The 22,997-nt window shown below is 32.2% G+C and overlaps 2 protein-coding genes across 2 annotated transcripts; both read left to right on the top strand.

Moving 5' to 3' along the window:
* Positions 1–20,098: 20,098 nt before the first annotated feature.
* LOC113371317 lies at positions 20,099–20,455 on the top strand. The gene has a single exon (XM_026611950.1). The coding sequence runs from the start codon at positions 20,099–20,101 to the stop codon at positions 20,453–20,455; it is 357 nt and encodes a 118-aa protein (XP_026467735.1).
* A 1,302-nt stretch (positions 20,456–21,757) lies between these two features.
* LOC113371316 lies at positions 21,758–22,623 on the top strand. Its single transcript, XM_026611949.1, has 2 exons — positions 21,758–21,774; positions 21,879–22,623. Exons 1-2 carry the CDS (start codon positions 21,758–21,760, stop codon positions 22,621–22,623), a joined length of 762 nt encoding a protein of 253 aa, XP_026467734.1.
* Positions 22,624–22,997: the final 374 nt, after the last annotated feature.

Here is a 22,997-nt window from a genome sequence, read left to right as displayed (position 1 = left end):
GATTCGAATGTCTAAGTCAGTTATTGATGAAATTATAAGAAGAGTTCAAAAAGCAAAATACTATGCTGCCTTGCTCGATTTTACTAGGGATGTCAGCCGCGTTGAACAAATGTTCATAATTTTAATATTTTGTAATTTCTCAGCAGTGGAAATAGAGAAATATTTTTGTTGGTTTCCTTGTGAGAGAGAGCACATAACAAAATCAGCATTACAAGAATTAGACAGAAATGGTCTATATATCCAAAACAGTCGAGGATAGGTGTAAGAGAGTGGCGCCAATATGGTCGGTATTACTGAAGGTAATACAGAAACAGAAAAATTTACGCCGTGCTGCCACTTGATGAATTTACTTTTAATTGATGACGTAAGTGTTCTGCAACAGCCAATAAGTTTTTTTGGCTTTGTTAATAAAATATATGTACTGTTTTCTAAATCAAGCAAGCGTTGGGACATCGTAAGAACCAAATTAATATTTCAAAACCTCTTTCTGAAACGCAATTTCTGCAATTTGGTAATGTTATCGAATGTGTGAATGAGATGTTAATCGAAGCTAAATATTCTGATATGTAGCCAACATTAAAAATGTTCACGATTCTGAATATAATCTCTATATGAGAGTGATGATCTTCCATTACATAAAATGTACTTCCAACCAGTTTTGGCCTATATATTAAGAGCCATATTTTTTAAAGATAGTGATATAAATCCTTTTCTAATAATAGGCATTTCTATGGTGGTAGTGAGAACCATAAGGATGTTGAAACTTATTTATCACAATTTATACATGATACAGAAATAAGTTTTTACTATTAAAATTGATTACTAAAGTAAGTTTTTCACTATTAACAAAATTAACAAAATTTGTTGCGATGCTCCAGCAAGAGCTTCTATTAAATGCATCCATAGGCCATACTGGTTATTATGGTTGTGAACGGTGTTCTGAAAAAGAAGTGTACTTTAACAGAAAACTAATATACACTTCTTTGAATGCCTAACTAGGAACATTCATTTATGAAATACACAAATACAAAACATCATTCTAATATCACCACTCTTAAAAGCACATGCCGTTAAGCCTAAGTATTATTCCTGATATCCCTTTGGAATACATGCATATGGTATGACTGAAAGTAATGAAAAGATTATTAAATACGTGGGTAAAACATAAGAGTTAATGATGTGCTTTAAGCCATGCATTTATATCTCATAAATATCAATGTCTTTAAGATATATCAAAAACAGATCCATGTAAATTTCAGAGAAAACCTAGTGGATTAAAAAGGACCTTGAAAAATGGAAAGGAACAGAATATAGATTTTTTATGCTATATATCGGGCATATAGTACTAATAATTTATCTGCCCACAACTCTATACAAACATTTTTTATATTTTCACTCTGCAATGAGAATAGTATGCTCAGATACTCTGATAGAAAATTATGGCACATAAGCTTTGAATTCGATTCGAGAAAAGCAGCACAGAGTTAATTTTTTCAATGTAATGATCGATGCGATTATAGTCGACACTGAATGTCGATTAAAAGCACTCAATCAATATTATGAGCAATATGATTTTATTTATATCAAATAATACTATATCAAAAAAGACTTTCTCAAATATTGTAATAATTTGGGAACATTACTTCGACAAAACGACACAATGACATACAGCTATTCGAATTTTATGTAGAAATGCAACTATTGTAAAGAAAATGAATTTGACAGAGTCTATAAAAAACGCAAAACAATCCTTTCAGTACAAAAAAAAAAATTTGGAAGATATATACCCAAATGCTTATATCGCAATTAGAATTATGAACACTGTTCCAGTTAGCACAGCTTCCACTGAGAGAAGTTTCTCAAAGTTAAAATTGATTAAAACATATTTGAGAAGCACGATGAGCCCAGAAAAACTAACTGCATTATCTATCTTATCGATTGAATCCGAAATACCGGCTAGTATAAGCTATAAGAAAATCCATCTTTGTTCTACAATGAGTCAATTGAGCCTAAAAAATCTTGCAATATTGTCAATAGAACAAGAAATTACAAGTGATATAATTTTGAGAGCATTTTACACATTTTCGAGAAAGCTATAAGAGTATATATTATATAAATATATTAATGAGTGCATTCAAACCAATTTACTCTGTGTATTAATTAATATTGATAAATAACTTAATCATTTATTTATGTGTATTAATTTATAAAAACCACTATTTGATTGACTTATAATAAAAAAATCCCAGGTATGCCACTGTGCAAACCTGATGCAGTCCTGTTTACAGGAGATAAAGGGCATTTGTACTTATTTATTTCCTGTATTGAATTTAAGGTTTTCAAGTTGATTTCGTAGGCAGGTAAGAATGCCGAATTTCCGTGCTCCCTTAACACGCAGGATTTGCTTTATTTTCACTTGTGAGTATTTTTGGAAATCTTATACGAAATGAATATATCTAGTTATATCGTAATGTATTTGATTTATATACCACCAGTATTTTCGAAATGATCGAAATCTTAGTAGTATAAGTAGATGATAAATACAAAATTTAAAATTTCAATTAGTTTGAGGTAAACTGAGTTGCTTTATACTTTTTGTTGCCAAAAAAGTTGTAGATTTAAAATTAGGTCCAAATTAACAATTAGACCAACGTTTTGTAAGTTAAAAAATATTGATTAAATGATTTACCATTAGATTTGTAGCATTATAAAGTATATTATAAGTTATATAGTTCTTTTCTTGTTTTGTTTAATAAATTTATGAACGTTTTCTATTAATAGAATTTATTACAATTCCTATTTAAGTATTGAAAAAATATGTTGATAATAAATATGTTGCCATATTTGTTCCCTCCAATCAAATAAGTAAAATAGCCCACAATAATGATGTTACAATAGATGAAATTGTAACAAGCGCAAACGATAGTGTTCAAATCTCTTCATAATTTATTCGAAAGTTAAATTTTTTCGCTAACGAATATATATCAAAATAATTTACACGACATAAGCAGTTAGTCATATTTTTAATTAAGCAATATACAAAATCGTAAAAACCAATAACGCCGTACATGAGCATGGTATACTGCGCTAAAAAATTTAGAATTTGTGGTGAAAATCACGATAAGAAAGACTGATGTATGGAGCAGCAATAGCCAGAAAAGTTTTCTTTTATTAGCAACTAGTCATTTTGTTCTAAAAATTAAATTCATTAGTTATAGCAACAACAGAACTCGGAGAAAAACATATGTCACAAAATATTGCTCTTAATAATTGTATGCAAATCTTTGATAAAGTTATTGTTGTGACTGATAATGCATCGAATTGAAGAAAGTTATTATTTTATTTTTAAATAAAAAAATTCTCGTGCGTTGAACACACATTGAATTTACAAAAGAAAATGCGAACTTAATACCGCAATCCCAAAATCTAGAGCTATTGTAGCACATTTTAAACATAGTGTGAAATCGTCATGTATTCTGCAAGAATTGCAAAAACAAATCAACTTAGATTACTAAGAAGATATATTTAAAAAATTATTGAGGGTTAAAGATGCGCTATGCGCAGCTTTGCCTATAATAGATTCTACTTTGCCAAACCTGCGTTTTGCTGAGTGGGCAATTTTAGAATATTGTGTGAAGATTCTACAGCCATTGGAAATTGTGACTAAAACGATCTGCCTATCAACCAGGATAATAGTTCAATCATAGTTCAATGCATCAGGCTGATCTGCATATACTGATGATGTAAAACGGCGTATGTCGAGATAGGCGAGCTCATTTGAATTATGTTAGAGAAATGCTTCCTTATCTTCACGCGTCAGGACATTTTCATTACTCTAAAGCTGCGCAGTTGTATCTACAATATATGATTCAATTGAACAACTCTCTAAATCCCAGTGTTCACAAAATTCTAAACAGATTTTTCACGGTCAGGCGTTCTAATAAATTTAATTGTGGAACTTTGACGGATATGGTGATTAAGCAATCAATGATGAAGTCTATAATGAAGACAGATGGAGGTCTTACTCAGGGAAGAAGTACACAAGAAAGTGTCAGTAAATAGGTGTTTGGCATGCATACAATAAAAACGGTGTGCGAAGGATTGGAAAATCTCGTGTTGAAATAGATACAACAGACCAGCACGTGGATGCAAGCAAATCTCGTGTAAAGTGGGATTTTTGTGTAAAATTAATAGAGTGATTTTATTAGATGATCCTTTTCCTGTAATTCAAAAAATTATGCCCATAGCTAGCTGAGTGATCGACAATAATACAATTAATTGTTATAATGCTCGTGAAGAACTTGCTTCTGTATACAAAATTAATAGCCAAACATTTAATAATATTAAATTAAAATACGCTGATATTGTACTACTTTTTTTTAAGTATGAGTAGCATTATAAAAGCACACAATGAAAAAATTCTTATAGATCCTACATTTTTATTTCAACGCATGAGCATCCCGTTTCGTGTTCGACCTTTGAAGAGTTAATACGTCTCTTCAATTTCTTTTCTATTATAATTCCAAGCTAGTCTATTACTTCCTAAGATACATAATATACCTGGCGCATTTAATTCTACTTTGTTGTAAACACACTTGAACCGAAAATTACTATTACCCGTCGATATCGGGCTCGCCCGTAGGTAAGCGGTTAAGAGCGACGGGAGTTGTTTCAGAGGTCCCGGGTTCGATTCCCACTTCGAGCAGCCTGTTGTCAGGCAACATTGACAACGATTTTCACTTGGAAATATAGATAGCAATATGTTTCCAAGTGAAAATAGCCCTCACCGGCATTGTTGCACCGTACTTGCCCTATTACAGAGATTGTAATAAAAATATTTCATGCAGAGATGTGACAACTGTTTGGGTTGCCATCTGTAATAAAACAAACGTAGTTTGTAAGATCTTACTCACAACAGCTCATAGAACCCATTAGTTCTGATTGCTGTTCAAATAAAATTATAAAAAAACCCTGTCGATATCAAGTTTTTACCTGCGCCATATCTACTCAAGGTGGTCAATACCAGAAGCCACATGGTGAGTGATATACCTTTAGATAAAACTGTTTTTGATGATGTCTTTAATTTGGACTGTACCGTTGTTTTGCCGAGTGTTTGTGTTTTTGGAATAATCAAATCCGATGCTGGGTTCTCTATCGCGGTTGCTAGAGAACCCAGCACCGGGTTCTCTAGCAACGGATCTTGTTGCGAATTTTAGTGCTCGTGATCGTGCTGTTGTTTTGGCTGGGACGAATGACAGGACGAAATCTAATCATGCTATTCGAAACGCATTATAGATAGCCCATTATCCCGTGGCAAAACAAGAATTTGTATTGTTAGAATTCCTTATCGATATGGCAATCATGCTCTGAATTCTAGAATGGTTCGTGATAAATTCAATAATGTTAGGATCTTTGATATCAATAGGTACGTTAACAGAACTGATTTCACCAAACAAGGCCTTCATTTTATTTCCAGAAGTTTTGTTTCTCGCTACCTCTGATAAATTCCAGAATCGTTTCCCGCTTAACGCTGGTGGCTTAAGTTTCTTTATTCTCTGTCAGAAAATTCAAAATCTACCCCAATAAATTAAACAAACTTGGCATAGTTTTGACTCACCACAAACTACATTTTTTATGCTTTACCGATCCTAAAATAAAATTATAATTTATGCTCCTTCTTTGCCCGGAATGTCTCCAAACACGGCGATATGATCTCCTGACCAAGACGTTAATAAGTTTATAAGTTTAGTATATAATCTGATAGATGAATTTTTTATGAAATTTGGTTCAATAGTAGTTTGCGGTGATTAAAATTATACAGGATTAAAAATACAGTGATAGTTTCAAATTTAGCATGGAATCATTCGTTATAACTCTATTCCAGTTATTTACCATATTACGTTTAACATTGATTATCATAATTGTTTCAGAAACGTATTATTTTTACCTTGCAATTGTTTTAAATGTAGCACTGAAGATGATTTAAACCAATACTTGAAATTGCAATTCTAAGAAATATTCAAATATATTTTAATAAATACAGTCAATGTTTTTTTTATAAAACATGAAAATAATTAAACAGCTGTTGATACTACTCAACTAAAGTTATTTTAGTAATTAGCTTATAAAAATGAATAATAGCTCGTAAAGACATTGAAGCCAGAAGCCAAGTCACATGAAATTGAAAGAAAAGTGGTGCGCATACATGTGAAAGACATTCCATTTTCCAAAATGAATAAATTGTATAGATATAAGAAATAAAATATTTGACTAGATTTTACACGGCACAAGCAACGACATAAAAAGCATAATTAGATCAAATATAAATCTAAAATTTGAGCTACACACATTGAAGAAAAATTATTATAGATTAAGTACTTTCGTTTTTAATATAGAAATAGAAACTTAACCAATTACAAATTTGTGCAGTATCTTGTATGGTCAAAAATAAATATTATGCGACGTTAAATAGAGTACATAGATTTAATATAGTAGCAAATAGACAAAATGTGAAAGTAAAATTATAAGAAACATGTTTTACTTTTATCATTATAGCGATATTATGTGCTATTAGTAGCCATAATTATAATATTATTGAATTGATTTTTGTAATTTTACATTCATTTTAAAGTTACCGCATTGAAGCATATGTATGTATTGTAAAAATATATAGTGTTCATAGTTTTCCAATTGTAAGTGTTGTTGAAAAACAAAGAAAATATTATTGTATCATATAAATTAATCCCACAAGTTACATGTGTTGACCATTAAATATTTAAAATTAGTTAAATATAATTTATCGCATTAAAAATTAATTATTCTTCAAGAATTTCTTGATATTTGCAACAATCAATACGAATTTTTAATATCGATTTCGAGTGTTTCGAATCGATTTTATTCTATATTAGCTTTTCTTTATATAATATCCAGACTACATGATATATTTTAATTTCCTTCATATATCAATTTAACAAATTTGGTGATATATATATTATACACATAAATGATTTGGTAAAGATTGGGAAGATCTTTTGCCCGAGTTCAGTTAAGTCTAGGAAAGGTCCAAAGATTTTACAATCACAATTGACTTATACAAATCAATCCTCATGACTTTAAATAATTTATGTTGAAATATCTTCGTTTGTCAATAGTATTGAAATATTTTCGTTTGTCAATAAATTATAGTATTTGATCTGATTCATGGTTAAGAAATCCGTATAAATTAAAACTTCTTCAAAAAAGCCTTTCTGATTGATTATATATGGTGATAAAAAGCCAAAAGCTTTTCAATTCAAAGCTATTTATTGTGATCAATTTAATTCAATTCAATTCAATTTAATAATATTTATTGTGATGTAACCTTTTCCTTTTCCATATCTCAAAATTATTGAATGTGTCAAAATTCCTTATGCGGGTATGATTTTATTTAACATATGGTATTGATCTACGAAAGAAAATAATCTAGTGGCCAAATAGATCCAAAATGAAATAAAATCTGTTGTCATATGAGGTACAATGCATAATATGCATCCACCTCAAATTTGATGTCTGGCTAATATCATAAATCCAGGATGTTTTTTTCTATTCACTCGAAAACTACTTGTAGTTCACAATCATAAAGATAAAGACATGAATATCTGACTGGATTGGATGCGAAATAGATGTTTTAAATAGTTTGGCACATTAAAGCCATCAAATCATTGCAAATTGCATCACAATGATCATTACAAATTAAGTTTCCCTTTTCATTGTCATGCGTGACTTTTGAACAAATAGACCAAAACAATTCTAATGATCTTCAGCCAAGGTTATTATCGAAATCAATATTGTGCATATTGTGTATTATAGACTAAATTCTCGGGCTATGCATTTGTCAGAATCTATCTTGATTCTTTCCATGACATGTTTTATGCTCATGTCATTTCACGTAGAAGCAAAACTATGCATCATTTTCTTTCTTCCATATTAATATCGTCTCTCATATTGGAATTAATAAATCATTATAGTAAGTATTAATCATATGGCTTACTATTTGATTTCACTTCCAGAAATATTTAATTGTTCTGGTTCCATTAGAATCGCAATTTGATATTATATTATCATTCGTTAGTTATTATTGAACCTCAATAATAGTGCTTTAGCCTCAATTCAGTCATCATCTTTTGTTTCATGTACGAAATAATTTTTCATTTCATTTATAAAACTCCTATTATCATAATCTATTATCATTTATTTATTATTTATTTTATTTCCAAATTGTTTTGTTAGCATTCAACAAATGAGGTTTCTTCGTGACTGCTATATATTTTAACTAATTTTACATATTCAAGGACTGAATCACACATTATTTAGTTTTATTATCACAATATTGATTTCGAAAAAATCACAATTCAAGAAAACTACCGACACATTAAAATTTACAATACAATACATACTGATTTACTAACGCGCTTATTTTTTAGATTTATTTTCGCTTGACAAGAAACTCATGAGCAAATAAAATTATATGTAAAGCGCGGTGCACACGATGCCAGATTACCTGGTTAGTGCATGCCGGGACAATTTCTTACCTATCAACTACATGATAAACCTTGGCAAAAAATTATCAGAAATTATGTTTAAAGAAATACTGGCGTCGTGTGCACCAGACTTAACATAGTAGCACATGTAACTAAACAGTACAAAAAATGTCACTTTCTGAGCGTTATCAAGATTTACGAAAACAACACGAGTATGATTTTTATGTCGTGGTTTGGCATGCAAGACACTACCAAATAGAGAATATCTTTCAGCTAATGTTTTCAATATAAAAACTATATTTTCTTTTACTTCAAGATGTATAATATGATGTTGCCTTCTACAATTTTATCATTCTACTAATATATTGTTGGATTTTGTTTTACTGTTTTACTAATATATTGTTGAACTTATTGATACTTTAACAGGAACTATTTACCTTGATAGGATTTCCTTGAAAAAATTGTATTATAAGAGTATTGTTTCACTCATCTTCAGATGGATTTTGGATAAATATTGAAATTGATAAGTTTTTCTGAGCAATATTTAGGGTTTATAATTGGTTTTTGCAAATTTTATTGAAACACTATCGTACAAATTTAGTTTGTCAATGTAACATTGCTTTGAATCGAGTAAATTAGAAAGAAAATTTAGATAATATTTCTTATACAAAGTAAGAAGAATAAGAAGGAGTACTTTAAATTATTCTAGAATGTCTTTTAAAAATTCTACTAATTTGATGATAATATCCATTTGTTTTTCGTCGACGACAAAAAGTCGCATTGTTGTGATGTTAATACACAACCTCAGCGCTTGGAAAGGGATGAAGCTGTTTCAATAGAAGGCATTTAGACAACATTGAATGATAGTTTAGCAAAACATTATAAACGAACAGAAAAGCTGACAATCCACGAGCAACTTTATCCATACCGAGGTCCAACTAGATTCAATCAGTATATTCCGTCCAAACCAGTTAAATACCTAAAGTGAAATATCTTGATTAGCATTTTTTTTTAAATTACTCTGATTTGAAATTTTGAAATCGAATCGGAGTGGAAATGTAACTCGTTCACTAACTGTATTACAACTTTAAATAGAAAATCAACAAATAAACTGTCAACTTTCGATATGAAATTCCAAAAAAGCTTATAGTTTATCATTGCATCGAATTATTCTTGATTTTAATAAAAGTGCTGTTGCAAGATCAATTTTTTTTTAGAATTTGCTAAGACTGAAATGAAAGAAGCTGTATGTGAAGAAACTGAACAATTAACTAAACAGCAAAGTGAGTGTGCAATTTGGCATGAATTTCGTTATGGACGTATTTTATGAAGCGGCTCATTGTACAATTGATAACGGCTCACTAGTGCAACAAATTATTGGTGCAGATAAAGTTCATGAAACAAATGATACGACATGAGGAAAGAAACTAGAAAAGGATGTAATTGAAGTTCTGGAGAGAGAATTGAAAGTACAAATTATGCGTCCAAGGATTTATTATGTACCTAGCCATCCAGTTTAAGCAGCATCTCCTGATGAAGTTACTAGGAATGCAATGATTGAAATAAAATGTCCCTCCAGTCATAAATCATTGGACACTTTTTTGCCGAAAAGCAAAAGACAAGTAAAATTTAAGGTATTTTTGTGTTGCTGATCCAACTTTTAAAAAGAATGAAAAAAATTGAAATATGATGACACACATAAACAAGCTTTCATTAATAAATGTTTAGTATTTAAGTCCAAAAATATATTTTCAAAACTGAAACATTGTAGTTGCAACAAACCCCAAAAACCTCTTTTTTTGAATGATAATTGTAACATAATAAGTGATAATAAAGCCCTTATTGTGACCTATCTTTATAAGTATTATTAATTTATTAAGTACTACAATACAAAAAGCAATATGACAAATGGTAATCTGAAATTCTTTGCTTTTTGTTATTTAAAATTCTTAAAAAATATTCGTCATTTGATGTCGAAACTTTTTATATAGTACTTCAGGAATTTTCAAAAATTATTACTGACAGTATTCTAATAATCATTATTATAACATAAAACTTTTCAGTTAATTTATTTCGAAAATTACATTATCTTTATGTTTGTATTTTTTGTGTGGCTTTAGTGAAAATTTGTGATTTTTTGAAACTAATTTTGTATTGTCTAATTTGGAACTGTTTACAGTATAGTGACAATTTAATTTCAGCATATATATACGAGGTCTGTTCAAAAAGTACCCGGAATTTTCGTTTTTTCAAAAAAATATTTATTTATTCGTCTACATTAATGTGGTCCCCTTCAAAGTAGTCCCCCCCAGATATAATACACTTATGCCAGCGTTTTTTCCAATTTTCGAAGCACCCTTGATATTCACTTTTTGATATGTCCTTGAGCACTCTCAGCGATTTTCTTCAATCGAGGAAAACCGCCGTCCTTTCATGGGTCTCTTCAACTTTGGGAATAGGAAAAAGTCACACGGAGCCATATCTGGTGAATTTTTGCACTTTGCAACACTTTATTTCATTTTTTACGCAAAATTTAATACAAATTCTTTGACTTTTCAATTCTTCCATTGTAAAAATCGCCGAGCTCAGAAAAACACGTCGAACCTTAGCGACTACCACAGACAAAGTAAACAGTGAATATAGCTGAAAATTTCATCATACTTTAGGGACATGTATACCAACACAATAAAAAAAAAATTTTGACAATCAGACACTCCAGACCCGCGAAATTTAATTATTAGTAATTCCGGGTACTTTTTGAACACACCTCGTATATATATATATATATATATATATATATATATATATATATATAAGGTTGCACAGCCCTGGCGCACTACGTCAGGTTGCGCGTCCCTGTCATGCACCGTTATACTCTATGGCATAGGTGGGGAACCTGCGGCCTTCGGGAGGATCTTGTGCGGCCCCTTTCCGTCTCTAGTACAAAATAGCAGAGTTACTTTCAAACAACTATTGTACATCAACGTCATGACAGTTCCGCGAAAAATCCCACCAAAAACAGTCATATTGTAACATGACAGATTACTAGCCTGAAACACAGACTCTTAGGCAGATACAAAATAGAGATGTAATATATCATATTAATATTATTTAATATAAGCAATATTTTCGATTTTGCAAGACATCGCCCATTATATGAATCAAGAAATTAAATTAACAGTGCAAAAGAATCGTTAGCACCCGGGTTGAAGATTTTTATGCGTATCCGTAGTAAAATGATAAAAATTTATACTTCTCGCAACCAAAAGCAAATCCGCAGCTTTGGCGGAGATCGGAGCAACCAGATTTTATCTAGATATATTGGAAAGAGTTAACGTTGCGTTTAATGCATTAATCCTTTTTTTTTGTTACGGTAACTATTGTCATGAATGACAACAAGCAGGAATATTCATACCGAAAGTTCACAAAGGAATTTAATCTCGTTTTTCCAGAGCCCGAAATTCTCTAAATTAACCTTTAACAAGTTTAGATATTATTTTTGCAAAACAAAAATCTATCAGTGAATTCAATGTTATAAGAAAAATATATAATTTTTTATTTCAAATAATTATGTAACAATAAGAATATGAAAGTCAAATTCAAATCAAAAGACTTTAATATCATTTTTATATAAAAATGAATGTTTAAATGAAATTAAAACGAACTATAATTCGATTTTATCGAAACGAAGTCGATTTTATCTCATTACATACGTTCGAAACATACCAACTTTTTTTTTCAATCTTCAAGAAAAATGAATGAAATTCAGTTCGATTTCCTTCGACACCCAGAAATTTTACATCTGGTCATTTTGTCATAAATTGCTCAGTTGCCAAGCAAAAAACAAAGCCAAACTAGTACGTATTGGTATTTTGCCTTGAGGTAAGTTACATGAAGTTCCCGATTTGTGTAAATAATGGACTTAATCCATGATCGATAAATTAATTTATGAGTAGTTAAAAGTATTCGAAGTAGATTTATTGAAAATCGAACACGTCAACCCGGTCAGAGTGTTTTTTAAAAGCAAATATTCAAAAAACAATAATTTTTATAATTGAGCCAGTTTTTTTGTAGGATTTTAATTGTTTATCAGGTTCATTAAGACCAAGTACTCTATCCTTATACCAAGTAAATCGTTTCATTTTAAATGTCAAAAGAACTACTCATTTTCTCAAACTTTGCTAAATTTTTAAAACTAAACTACTTGTCGTAAGGCATTAATATTTCAGTAAGTTCAATAAGACCATGATATATAACGCCAAAAAAGTTCCGTGAAAATCGGCTTAATTTTTTTTTTCAACTGTTAATTACAAAAAAAACGGCTCGGTAGATTTTCACCTAAAACTAATCAGTATCATTCCCAAATAATATCTATCGAACGGTTTTTGAATTTTCAAGATCGATTCAGAATTTCGGGCTAATTGATTGAACGGTTTTTGATTTTTTAAAATCGATTCGGTAGTATCAGCACAAATGTGAACCAAAAGTTTAACACTTTTTTTCCAAATTACAAAGAAACGGCTCGGCCGATCGTCGCACAAAACTGAGAAACGATAATCCTTATCGAGATACATCAAATGGTTTTTAAATTTCTGAAATCGGCTTTGAGCAAACCTCGATGGAAGTTCTAATTTTGACAAATGGAAAAAAGACCATACTAATTTTTGCAAACTTTGACGAATTTTTAAAGCTAAACGAGTTGTCGTGGGGCCGTAATATTTTAGTATGATCTAGAAGACTATGGTATCTACCGTCAAAAAAATAATAAAAATCGTCGAATTTTTTTTTTAAACTTTATTACAAGAAAATGTTCCGGCCGATCTTTACCAAAAACTAATCAGCACGATTCCCAACCAATATCTATCGAACGGTTTTTGAATTTTCAAGATCGATTCAGAATTTCGGGCTAAAACGTGGTCAAAATATTTTTTACTTTTCTGCAATTTAGAAAGAAACAGCCCAGCCGATCGTCGCACGAAACTCAGAAACGCTAGTCCTCATCGAGATACATCGAATGGCTTTTAAGTTTTTCAAATCTGTCCATCGGTTTTGGAGAAAACGTCGATTTACGGCAAAAAATCTGTTTACACTCACATACACACACACACACATACACATACTTTTTTCAAATTTGGTCTCATTCGATTCAGAATTGCTTGAAACGTCGAGAAAACATAAAATTAGCGAGTCGGATTTTTTGATGAAAACATTAACTTCTCCTTCGGGAAGTTAATAATTTTACGAAAGTCACTTTTTTAGGTCAATCAGCTTATGCGGCCTCTTTCATTGCTGCCTAATTTAAGTGCGGCCTCTAATGGCAAAAAGGTTCCCCACCTCTGCTCTATGGTATAAAACCACAGCGCAGCAATACTCGGCCCTTCACTTGCCTGCCCGAACTCACAGTGGATTCAATCAAGGAGGAGAAGAAGACAGTACTTCGCTACATTGGTGACGTCGATGTACAATCAGCGCACCTGTCGTCGACCATATTCAATTTCAATCACTTACAGCAACAGCATCAACGACGACATCGACAAAAACAAACAAATTTCGCTACATACACATCAAATTATGAGATCAAATTTTATGGAGATTTTAATAATACGTATAAATTTTGTTAACTTTTCTATGGGTTCCGTAGCATCGTTTGTCCGTTTGACGGCGACGCGGCGCTTATGCGCTTCGATATTTTGTCTGTATGTAGCTAAAGCAGCGCCATTGTTTTGAAAAAAAGTTCAAAATTTCCAAAATAGATCAAGTTCCAGATCCAGATCAAAGTCCAGGTCGAATTCAATGCAAACAAGTTGAAGCCCTCACCCAAGCTAAGTACCGAACCTTACCATCGAGGTCGAAAGTCGTGCATCCATCTCCACGTGGCTATTGCCAGTACCATTCAAGATTTGGAGCTAAAGCACGGAAGTGTAATGAACCTTGTTCATTTAAATTTTTAAACTTAAACGACAGTCAATGAATGCGGCGCATGACTGTCAATTAATTAGTTCAACAAGCCGCCTATTAGTGGTTGACAAAGCATCCAAACAAGAATTCTTAGTCGACACGGGCGCGGATCTTTGTGTATACCCTCGCAGAAAACGGAAAGGGCAGCATCCGCGTACCGAATATACGTTGTATACGGCAAATGGTGCGAAAATGGCGATCTATGGGATAGTGCAACTAATTTTGAACTTCGGCCTAAAACGCAATTTTTCTTGGAAGTTTGAGATAGCCGACGTCGAAAAACTCATTATTGGAGCAGATTTCCTATCATTCTATAACCTATTGGTAGATCTGCGCAACAAACGGCTACTAGTGGGAGATACAAAAGCACAAATGGCGGGAAAAGTAACGGATGCATTCGTCCCAACTGTTAAAACCCTGCGAAAGGAGCACCACAGCCTATTGCAAGAATTTCCGGATATTACCAGATCTCAAGGAGCACCTCACAAAGTGGCCTCGCTTACTCGAGCATTTAGCCACCTACATTATTCTATACAATCATATATCCTATGTAATCTTTCAATTTTTTATTCAACAACATACCATATCAATACAACACCAGGGCCTCCGATTTATTTTAAACCAAGACGGCTCAACGCGGAACGCCTTCAAATAGCTAAAACAGAATTTGAAGAAATGGTGAAGCTCGGAATCGCTCGACGATCAACAGCCCCTGGGCCGCGCCGCTTCACATGGTACCTAAACGAAACCTCGGATGGCGCCTGTGCGGAGATTACAGGGCACTTAACGCTCGTACTATTCCAGACAGATACCCGGTAAAGCACATTTACGATTTTACGCAGCATCTTCAAGGCAAGAAAAAATCGACTTGGTGAAGGCCTACAACCAAATTCCGGTCAATGAGGAGGATATACCAAAAACAGCAATTACAACTCCTTTCATAAGTCATAACACTCGTTGTTGTCAGTTCACAGAGAGCGCGTGAAATTTAAATTATAAATTTGAATATGACAATTTTATCCACTATTTAAGAAATAACTGAAATTTTGATAGATCGAGAGTGAAATATCGTCCTGACCAAGTTAGCTTTTGGAACCAGTCAGTGAGGATGACATTATTGTTTCTGATAAGTTTTAAGTCTAGGAAACTAGTAGAGTTACTACCCTCAAGTTCACAAGTGAACTGCAAATGCTTATTAGAATTGAAGGAATTTAAAGTGCTTTTTTTGTATAGCGAAGGAAGGAATTTAAAGTGTGTGATACATAATTTGTGAAATTATTAGTATTTTTTCATTAAATAGAAAACATATAAAATAATATAAAAATATCACAAAAATACAATAAACAAATATTTGTTTATTTATTAAGTTAGTGACTTTTATTTGGCTTTGTTTCTTGCTTGACAGTAGGTAATTGTATGTTCGTAGTAAGCTTCGACACATTTTTTTCACATTTTTAGTTGATTCTCTAATTGCGCATGTGTAATTTGCGTTCGTAAACTTGTTTTTATTTTTAACATGATAGAAAAAGTTGTCTCGCAACAGTAGGTTTTAATATAAAAATGAATATCTTTAGCTACATTATTGTTAGGATACAAACCTATTTTTAGTTTTGTCAGCAGAGTTATTCGTGTCCATGCATATCATCACAAACTTATTTTTATAACTCAGTCGATATTTTTCTGATTAAGTGTACTGGTTCAAAGCATTGATGATAGCCTTCGGTTGTGAGATGCAACTAATCATACATTAGGTCTCTCGATATAAAACCTCGTTTAAACGTGTGCACTAAATTTTTTTTTTTTTTTAGTCGTTGAATGTAAATAATAGATGATTTACTTCCTGGAAGCAATTGCGCTGAGCGTTTGATTTTCTCTCTATTGACAGCATAGTCAGTGAAATGATATGTGCATTTGAAAGAAATTCTTCAATGAGGTTTACACAATTCATAATGCCTTCATAGATTTCATATGGTTTGCAATGCTCGGTGTTCTTGGTTCCTATCAAAACTACTAATATTTTAGTCTTTTTGAAAACTCGCCGTTTTTTTATTCGGAACAAAACATTTTCTTCTTTATCTTCTCTAATTCGAAAATTAGATGCATGGCATAAGAGGCGCATATCCGTTAGAGCATCACGAAAACCGCGATCTACCAAGAGAACATCATCTTTTTGCAAAAAAGTGCATCTTTTAGTATAATTTTCATGACTGTGGCATCATTTTGTGTTTCCAGATATGGGCCTGAGAAATCAACTATGAAACTATTTGTTGTACAAATTGTACATGGTTTCCATAGTGGTGCCCGTTTTTGGCCAGAAAAAGACTTTCTTTCATATTCATTATTCGCGCTCTTTTTATATCGTATATACGTGTACCATCACATATTAATTTATTAATTACTCATTGGTTGATCCCAGAATTTTTTTGTGCGTTGTATGATGTTTCCGAAATTAATTGGTCTCTAGTAAAAGATTCTAATTCAAAATTTTGTTCTAATATATCTTTTTCAAATCCAATTAAAATCTATTTATAATAATGAGAGACTTGACTCTTTGAAATATTAAAAATGCCGGCGATGACTTGATTAGATTTTCCCGTTTTCAATTTGAACAAAATAATAACTAGTGCTTGGAAAACGTTTCTATTATTACTGTCTTTCATTGATCTAAGCATTCTACTTATTTCTGTGATCACTTCTAGACTAATATCTGTTAATATTTTTATTTGCCCAGGCGATACTGATAAATTATTTTTCTGCTTTAATAATAAAGTTGTATCTGCCTATCTATTACGCATTTTGAATAAATATTTATCGCGGTTTTTGCAATTTTTAGACATTATTAGTTTTACTATGTTAACTAAATTACTAAAATATATTATAATATATAAATATATATATATATATATATATATATATATATATATATATATAAAGCGAAAGTTTTTTCTTCAGATGGTGAAATAATATGGTAAAATTGTTTCTTGGGCATCCATCCAGCAATTAAAAACAGTTTTATTGAAAGAAAATGTTTTTATTCAGAGAACATACGTTTCGGGTCTTGATTTGACCCATCTTCGGTGCTATAATTAAATATTTCAGGATTACATTTGAAGACAATATAAAAAATACATAATTACAGACAAAAATAAATAAAAACATGTAAAAAACATAAATCTAACCAATTTAATAAATTATTTTTAAAACATATATATATTGTGAAAGAATATATGAAAAGTATATATGAAAAACAACCATAAAATAAACAAATGTAAAGAAACTCACCATACAAATAAATTAAAAAAAAAAAAAACACACGAAATTGCGCAAAAAAATAAATATGAAACAAAAAATTGATAGAACGTCGAGTTTTGATAAATTTTAGAAAAATTTAAAATTAAAATAAATAATATATTTTGTTATAAAAAAGTTTATTCCAAACGAACATGTTGTCAGCTTGGAGTGTGTATTACGTGTGTGTACGAGAGTAAAATGTGTGCGTACGTGTTTGCGGAAAATAGTGGAAACTGTATCGTCATTGGATGAGAGAACGGGATAGAGAGAATTTTAGTGGTTTCATATTACGAAGATTTTCTCAACGATCATGCGCAGTAGGAACATAAAAAATATGGCATGTAGAAACAATCCATAATCAACGGTTAAACATAATATGTGGATAAAAATGAAAATATAGAAATATAATAAAACTATGATGAATATGTGATGAAGAGAAATTTATTAAGCAAAAGTATAAATATTAACTATAAAACGATATTAGTTATGGAGCAAGTTATTATATAAAAAATTATAACATAAAATATATATATATGTATATATACGCAAAACAACAATTACATATATGTATACACATACACATACATATATATATACAAACACATGCACACATACATATACACATAAATGTAAACACACACATATATATATACACATCAAGTGACAAGATGGCGCCTAGTAAACTCGTGTGTGATTTATGCTCTGAGCAAATTAATGACAATATTTCTAATATACAGTGTGTGAGTTGTGAAAGGTGGTTCCACGCTAAGTGTTTAAAAATTAAATCTAAAGACATAAAAAAAATTGTGACGGATAACAGAATAAACGGCAACGAATGGAAATACAATCTTTGCAAAAGTGAGGTTAGGGCCACGACGTCAGACGACAGAGATGACTCTAGCATTAGTGAAATGGAAAAGTTATTTCGTAAGTACTTTATTCCGTTCAAAAGTGAGGTTGAAAGCAATCTTACCGCCATTAGAACGGAACTTCTGAAAATTTCGGAACAAAATGATTTAGTTAATAATATATGTAAGCAACTGAAAACACAAGTGACATCTGTTGAGGAGAAAGTTAAAACGCTTGAAGAACAGTTTGTAAGTGCAGATGATATGTACGCCGAATTTAACGATCATAAGAGACGCGAAAAAAATGTAATAGTGTTCAACGTAATAGAGTCAAATGAAACTAATGGACAGGACAGATTACAAGACGACTTGACAAGTATTACTAAGCTTTTGCCACAAGACACACAAATTGCAACAAAAGACATCAAAGTTCGTCGTCTTGGAAAACCAACCACAGGTAAAATCAGGCCATTATTAATTGAAACCCCATCCGAAACAACCGCCCGAATCTGAATAAAAACTAAACATACAAATGGGATTTCTATGAAACATGACATGACGCCCAGACAATTAAGTCATCTGAAAATGCTGCGAAACGAACTAAACTCAGATATGGAAAACGCAGACAAAACGATCAAATATATAAATGGTGTCCCTAAAATAGTGAAGCTACACTCCTTCCGCGGGTCATCGCAGGAAAGAACATCTTGAACGCGGCTTATCAATCTACTATCAAAACACTAGGGGTCTTAGAACAAAACTGAACACGTTTCGAGCGTCATCTTCTGTGAGTGTGAGTGATGTAATTTGTGTTACAGAGTCATGGCTAAAGTCTGATATTGCTGATGGCGAGGTAATCGACAACACATATGCGATTTTTAGGTGCGATAGAGATCAAATCAGTGATAAAAATGAAAGAGGTGGTAGTGTATTCGTGGCAGTGAAGCGGAGTCTTTCAACGGAGTTGCTTGCACTTCCCAATAATAATATGAAAAATTAAAATTAAAACTGCGCCACACGACCTAATTATCTGCTGTGTTTACCTACCTTCTAAATCAACTGTAGAAATTTATAAAGAGCATATATCTGCAATAAGATCAGTATCCAAAAAATATTCAAAAGCAAGTATATTAATCGCAGGCGATTATAATTTACTCAGCAGCCTACCGCAAGAACATTCTTCGTGCTTGGTTTATGAAGAGTTGTCACTACTAAACTATCGGCAATTTAACAACATTCAAAATCATAGTGGAAAAACGCTTGACTTGTGCTTCAGTAATATACACGCAACTGTAGAGCGTTCTCATGCTTTAACTCATGAGGACGCTCATCACCCAGCCTTGTCCATAAATATCAACACCAAAAATCTATAAAACTATAAATTGTGATGATGATAGATTATCGTTACAACAAGACATTGCGCAATTGAACAACTGGTGTATAAGTAATAAACTCAAGTTAAATGCTAAAAAATGCGCAGTAATGATACTATCTCGATCCCATAATTCAATTCAACAAGATCACCATTTAGAAAACCAAAAAATAAATTCAGTGACTTCTATAAAAGATCTTGGAGTTATTTTTGACACTAAATTAAACTTCTCACAGAATATTAACAAAATTTCTCTTCAAGCCCTAAGAACACTTAGCTTCATCATCAGGAGTGGTCGAGATTTCCACAGCATAGACACACTATGCATTCTGTACTCCACACTCGTCAGGCCTTTTCTAGAATATAACTCCATAGTTTGGGCACCTCACACTGAATTATCAAGCAACAAACTTAACAAAGGAAATTTGAAAAATACCTTAAGCACTTTGCGCAATCAAAAAGAATAAGTGCACATGAAAGCGAAATTTTTTTACTGAAATGCGAGGATATTAACCTAAGCAAACGACAACAAATTACTGATCTTATTTTTTTTCATAAGACAGTAAATGGCTCAATTGATTCTCCTGAGATTCTAGCAAAAATTAATTTGATATGCTCGAGACAAGGATTAAGAACAAACCGTATTGTGCAGACTTCAAAAACGACGAAAAACTATATATTGAACGGTCCAATGAACAGAGTAGCAATGGTGGTCAATGAACAGTGCTCAAAACTAAACTTTTTTGATTCATCACATAATACATTTATCAACATTGTCAAAAGAAATAATACTTATTAGAATTTGTTAGCATTACTAGTGTGTTTGAGTCTACATATAAGTGCATGTGCGGACGTATGTATGTACGAGTGTATGTATAGGTGCCCGTATGTGTGTTTGTATGTGCTACATTACTATATAATTAACTGTATATAGCTGATTGGCGTATAATAAATAAATAAATAAATAAATATACATATATGCATATATATACACATACACACATATACACACACACACATATATATATATATATATATATATATATATATATTTTTTTTTTTTTTTTTTTTTTTTTTTTTTTTTTTCTCACGTCAGAAATTAGTTATTTTGTCGTACAAAATTTATAATTAGTTCCATCAGTTTTAATAAGTTACTAATAAGTTAGTGAGCTGAGTGATCCTCGCCTCTGGGTGCAGGTAGAATTTTTGTTAAAATGATCCCCATTAGTGGGGACATAGTGTCAAACAATGCTGGTGATGTAATCAATAAATCACACAATAATTTGAACACAACGCTATGTTCAGGTATATCAGATATAGCCCGAAACCCGCTGACCAGCTCATGCGACGGTATGACTAGTAAAGTAGAACCAGTGGCTGAACTGTCACATATAATTCCGGAAAATGTCATTTTACAACGGAATGAGTCATTGAAGTGCCTTGAGAATCTGATAAATGAACTGCATATGATTGTCAAATCAAAGTCAAACATACATAAAGAGGTGAAAATAAAACAGGCAACATAGCGGCCGTAATTAAAAGATTTATTGATTTAGACAACCAATTGTTAGAGGAAAAAGGCCGAACCACGGATGATACGGAAGTTATGATAAATGAAGTGCAATGTTGTGAGACAGCCCCTATAGAAAAAAGTGTACGGCAGGACACAAGCAAAGCCACAAGAAACCGAAACTCACAACATATAAGCAATAATCAGGTTAATGAGAAAAATGGTTTGCCAAGACGTCAGACGATCATAGAAATATGTAATGAAGAAAAAATCGAGGTAAATGACTGGCATAAAGTTCAGCCGAGAAAACAGAAAAAAAAGGAAGCAAGGGTACATCTGTCAGAACAGGACTCTAACCATAAAATGATAAAAAATCATAGAATTTTTCCAAAACCAAATGCCTTATTAATCCGGCCGACCGAAAAAGTTAATTATTCCGAAATATTACGTCGCATCAAACATGATGTCCCTGATGACAAGGTAAATACGACAGTAGAGAAAATAAACAAAACCAGAAATGGAGACTTGTTGATAACTATTTCTAAGAAAAGTGAGGACAAAGGCCAAGGACTGCAACAGATTATCGCAGGTGTGTTAAAGGATGAGGCCGAAGTTATTTATAAGGGGCACCAAGAAACTATAGAAATAAGAGATATTGATGATGAAACCTCAAAAATTGATATCCAGATAGCACTACAAAAAGCAACCGGGGGAGCCTGCAACACACCAGCAGAAGAAATTAGGCTTCGTAAGGCATATAGAGGTACCCAGATTGCTACTGTAGCTCTTCCAGCGGCAGTTGTACACGATCTGCTCAAAGCAAGTAGCAAAATACGAATTGGATGGGTCAACTGTCAAATTAAAATCATCAAGAAACCAATTCGATGTTTTAAATGCTGGCTATTCGGACATTATGGATCACAGTGCAAGAGCGAAGTGAATCGGACCAATCTATGCTTTAGATGTGGACAAGATGGTCACAAAATAGCCAACTGTATAAATGCAGCAAAATGTGCACTATGCGCTGAAAATGGAAACTCTGAAAATGTAGCACATCATGCCGGCACTCACAGATGTCCTCTATATAGGGAGGCCATAGAGAAAATAATGAACGCAAAAGCATGAAGATAATACAGCTAAACATGAATCATTGTGAGGCTGCACACGACTTGCTTATGCAGACGGTAAGAGATATAAAATTGATGTTGCCCTCTTATCAGAACCTTACAAACATCTAACTGATTGGCCATGGGAAACGGACAGTATTTGGTCCCAAGTTTTGTTTCCAAAATGTTGTTAACAAAGCCGTTATTAGATGGCATACATTTATCCTGTTACGCTCCACCTAGTCTTTCTTTGCCAGATTTTGTCGATTTTTTAGATCGTCTTGTGGAGGATGCAAAACGACACCACCCCGTAGCGATAGCCGGTGACTTTAACGCATGGGCGGTAGACTGGGGAAGTAGGAAGACTAATGCAAGAGGTAAAGCACTTTTGGA

This window comes from Ctenocephalides felis, unplaced genomic scaffold, assembly GCF_003426905.1.
Source record: "Ctenocephalides felis isolate EL2017-DRISC unplaced genomic scaffold, ASM342690v1 CF-g0.4_SCAFFOLD_01492, whole genome shotgun sequence".
Taxonomy (NCBI): domain Eukaryota; kingdom Metazoa; phylum Arthropoda; class Insecta; order Siphonaptera; family Pulicidae; genus Ctenocephalides; species Ctenocephalides felis.
This window is presented reverse-complemented; position numbering and strand designations above follow the sequence as displayed.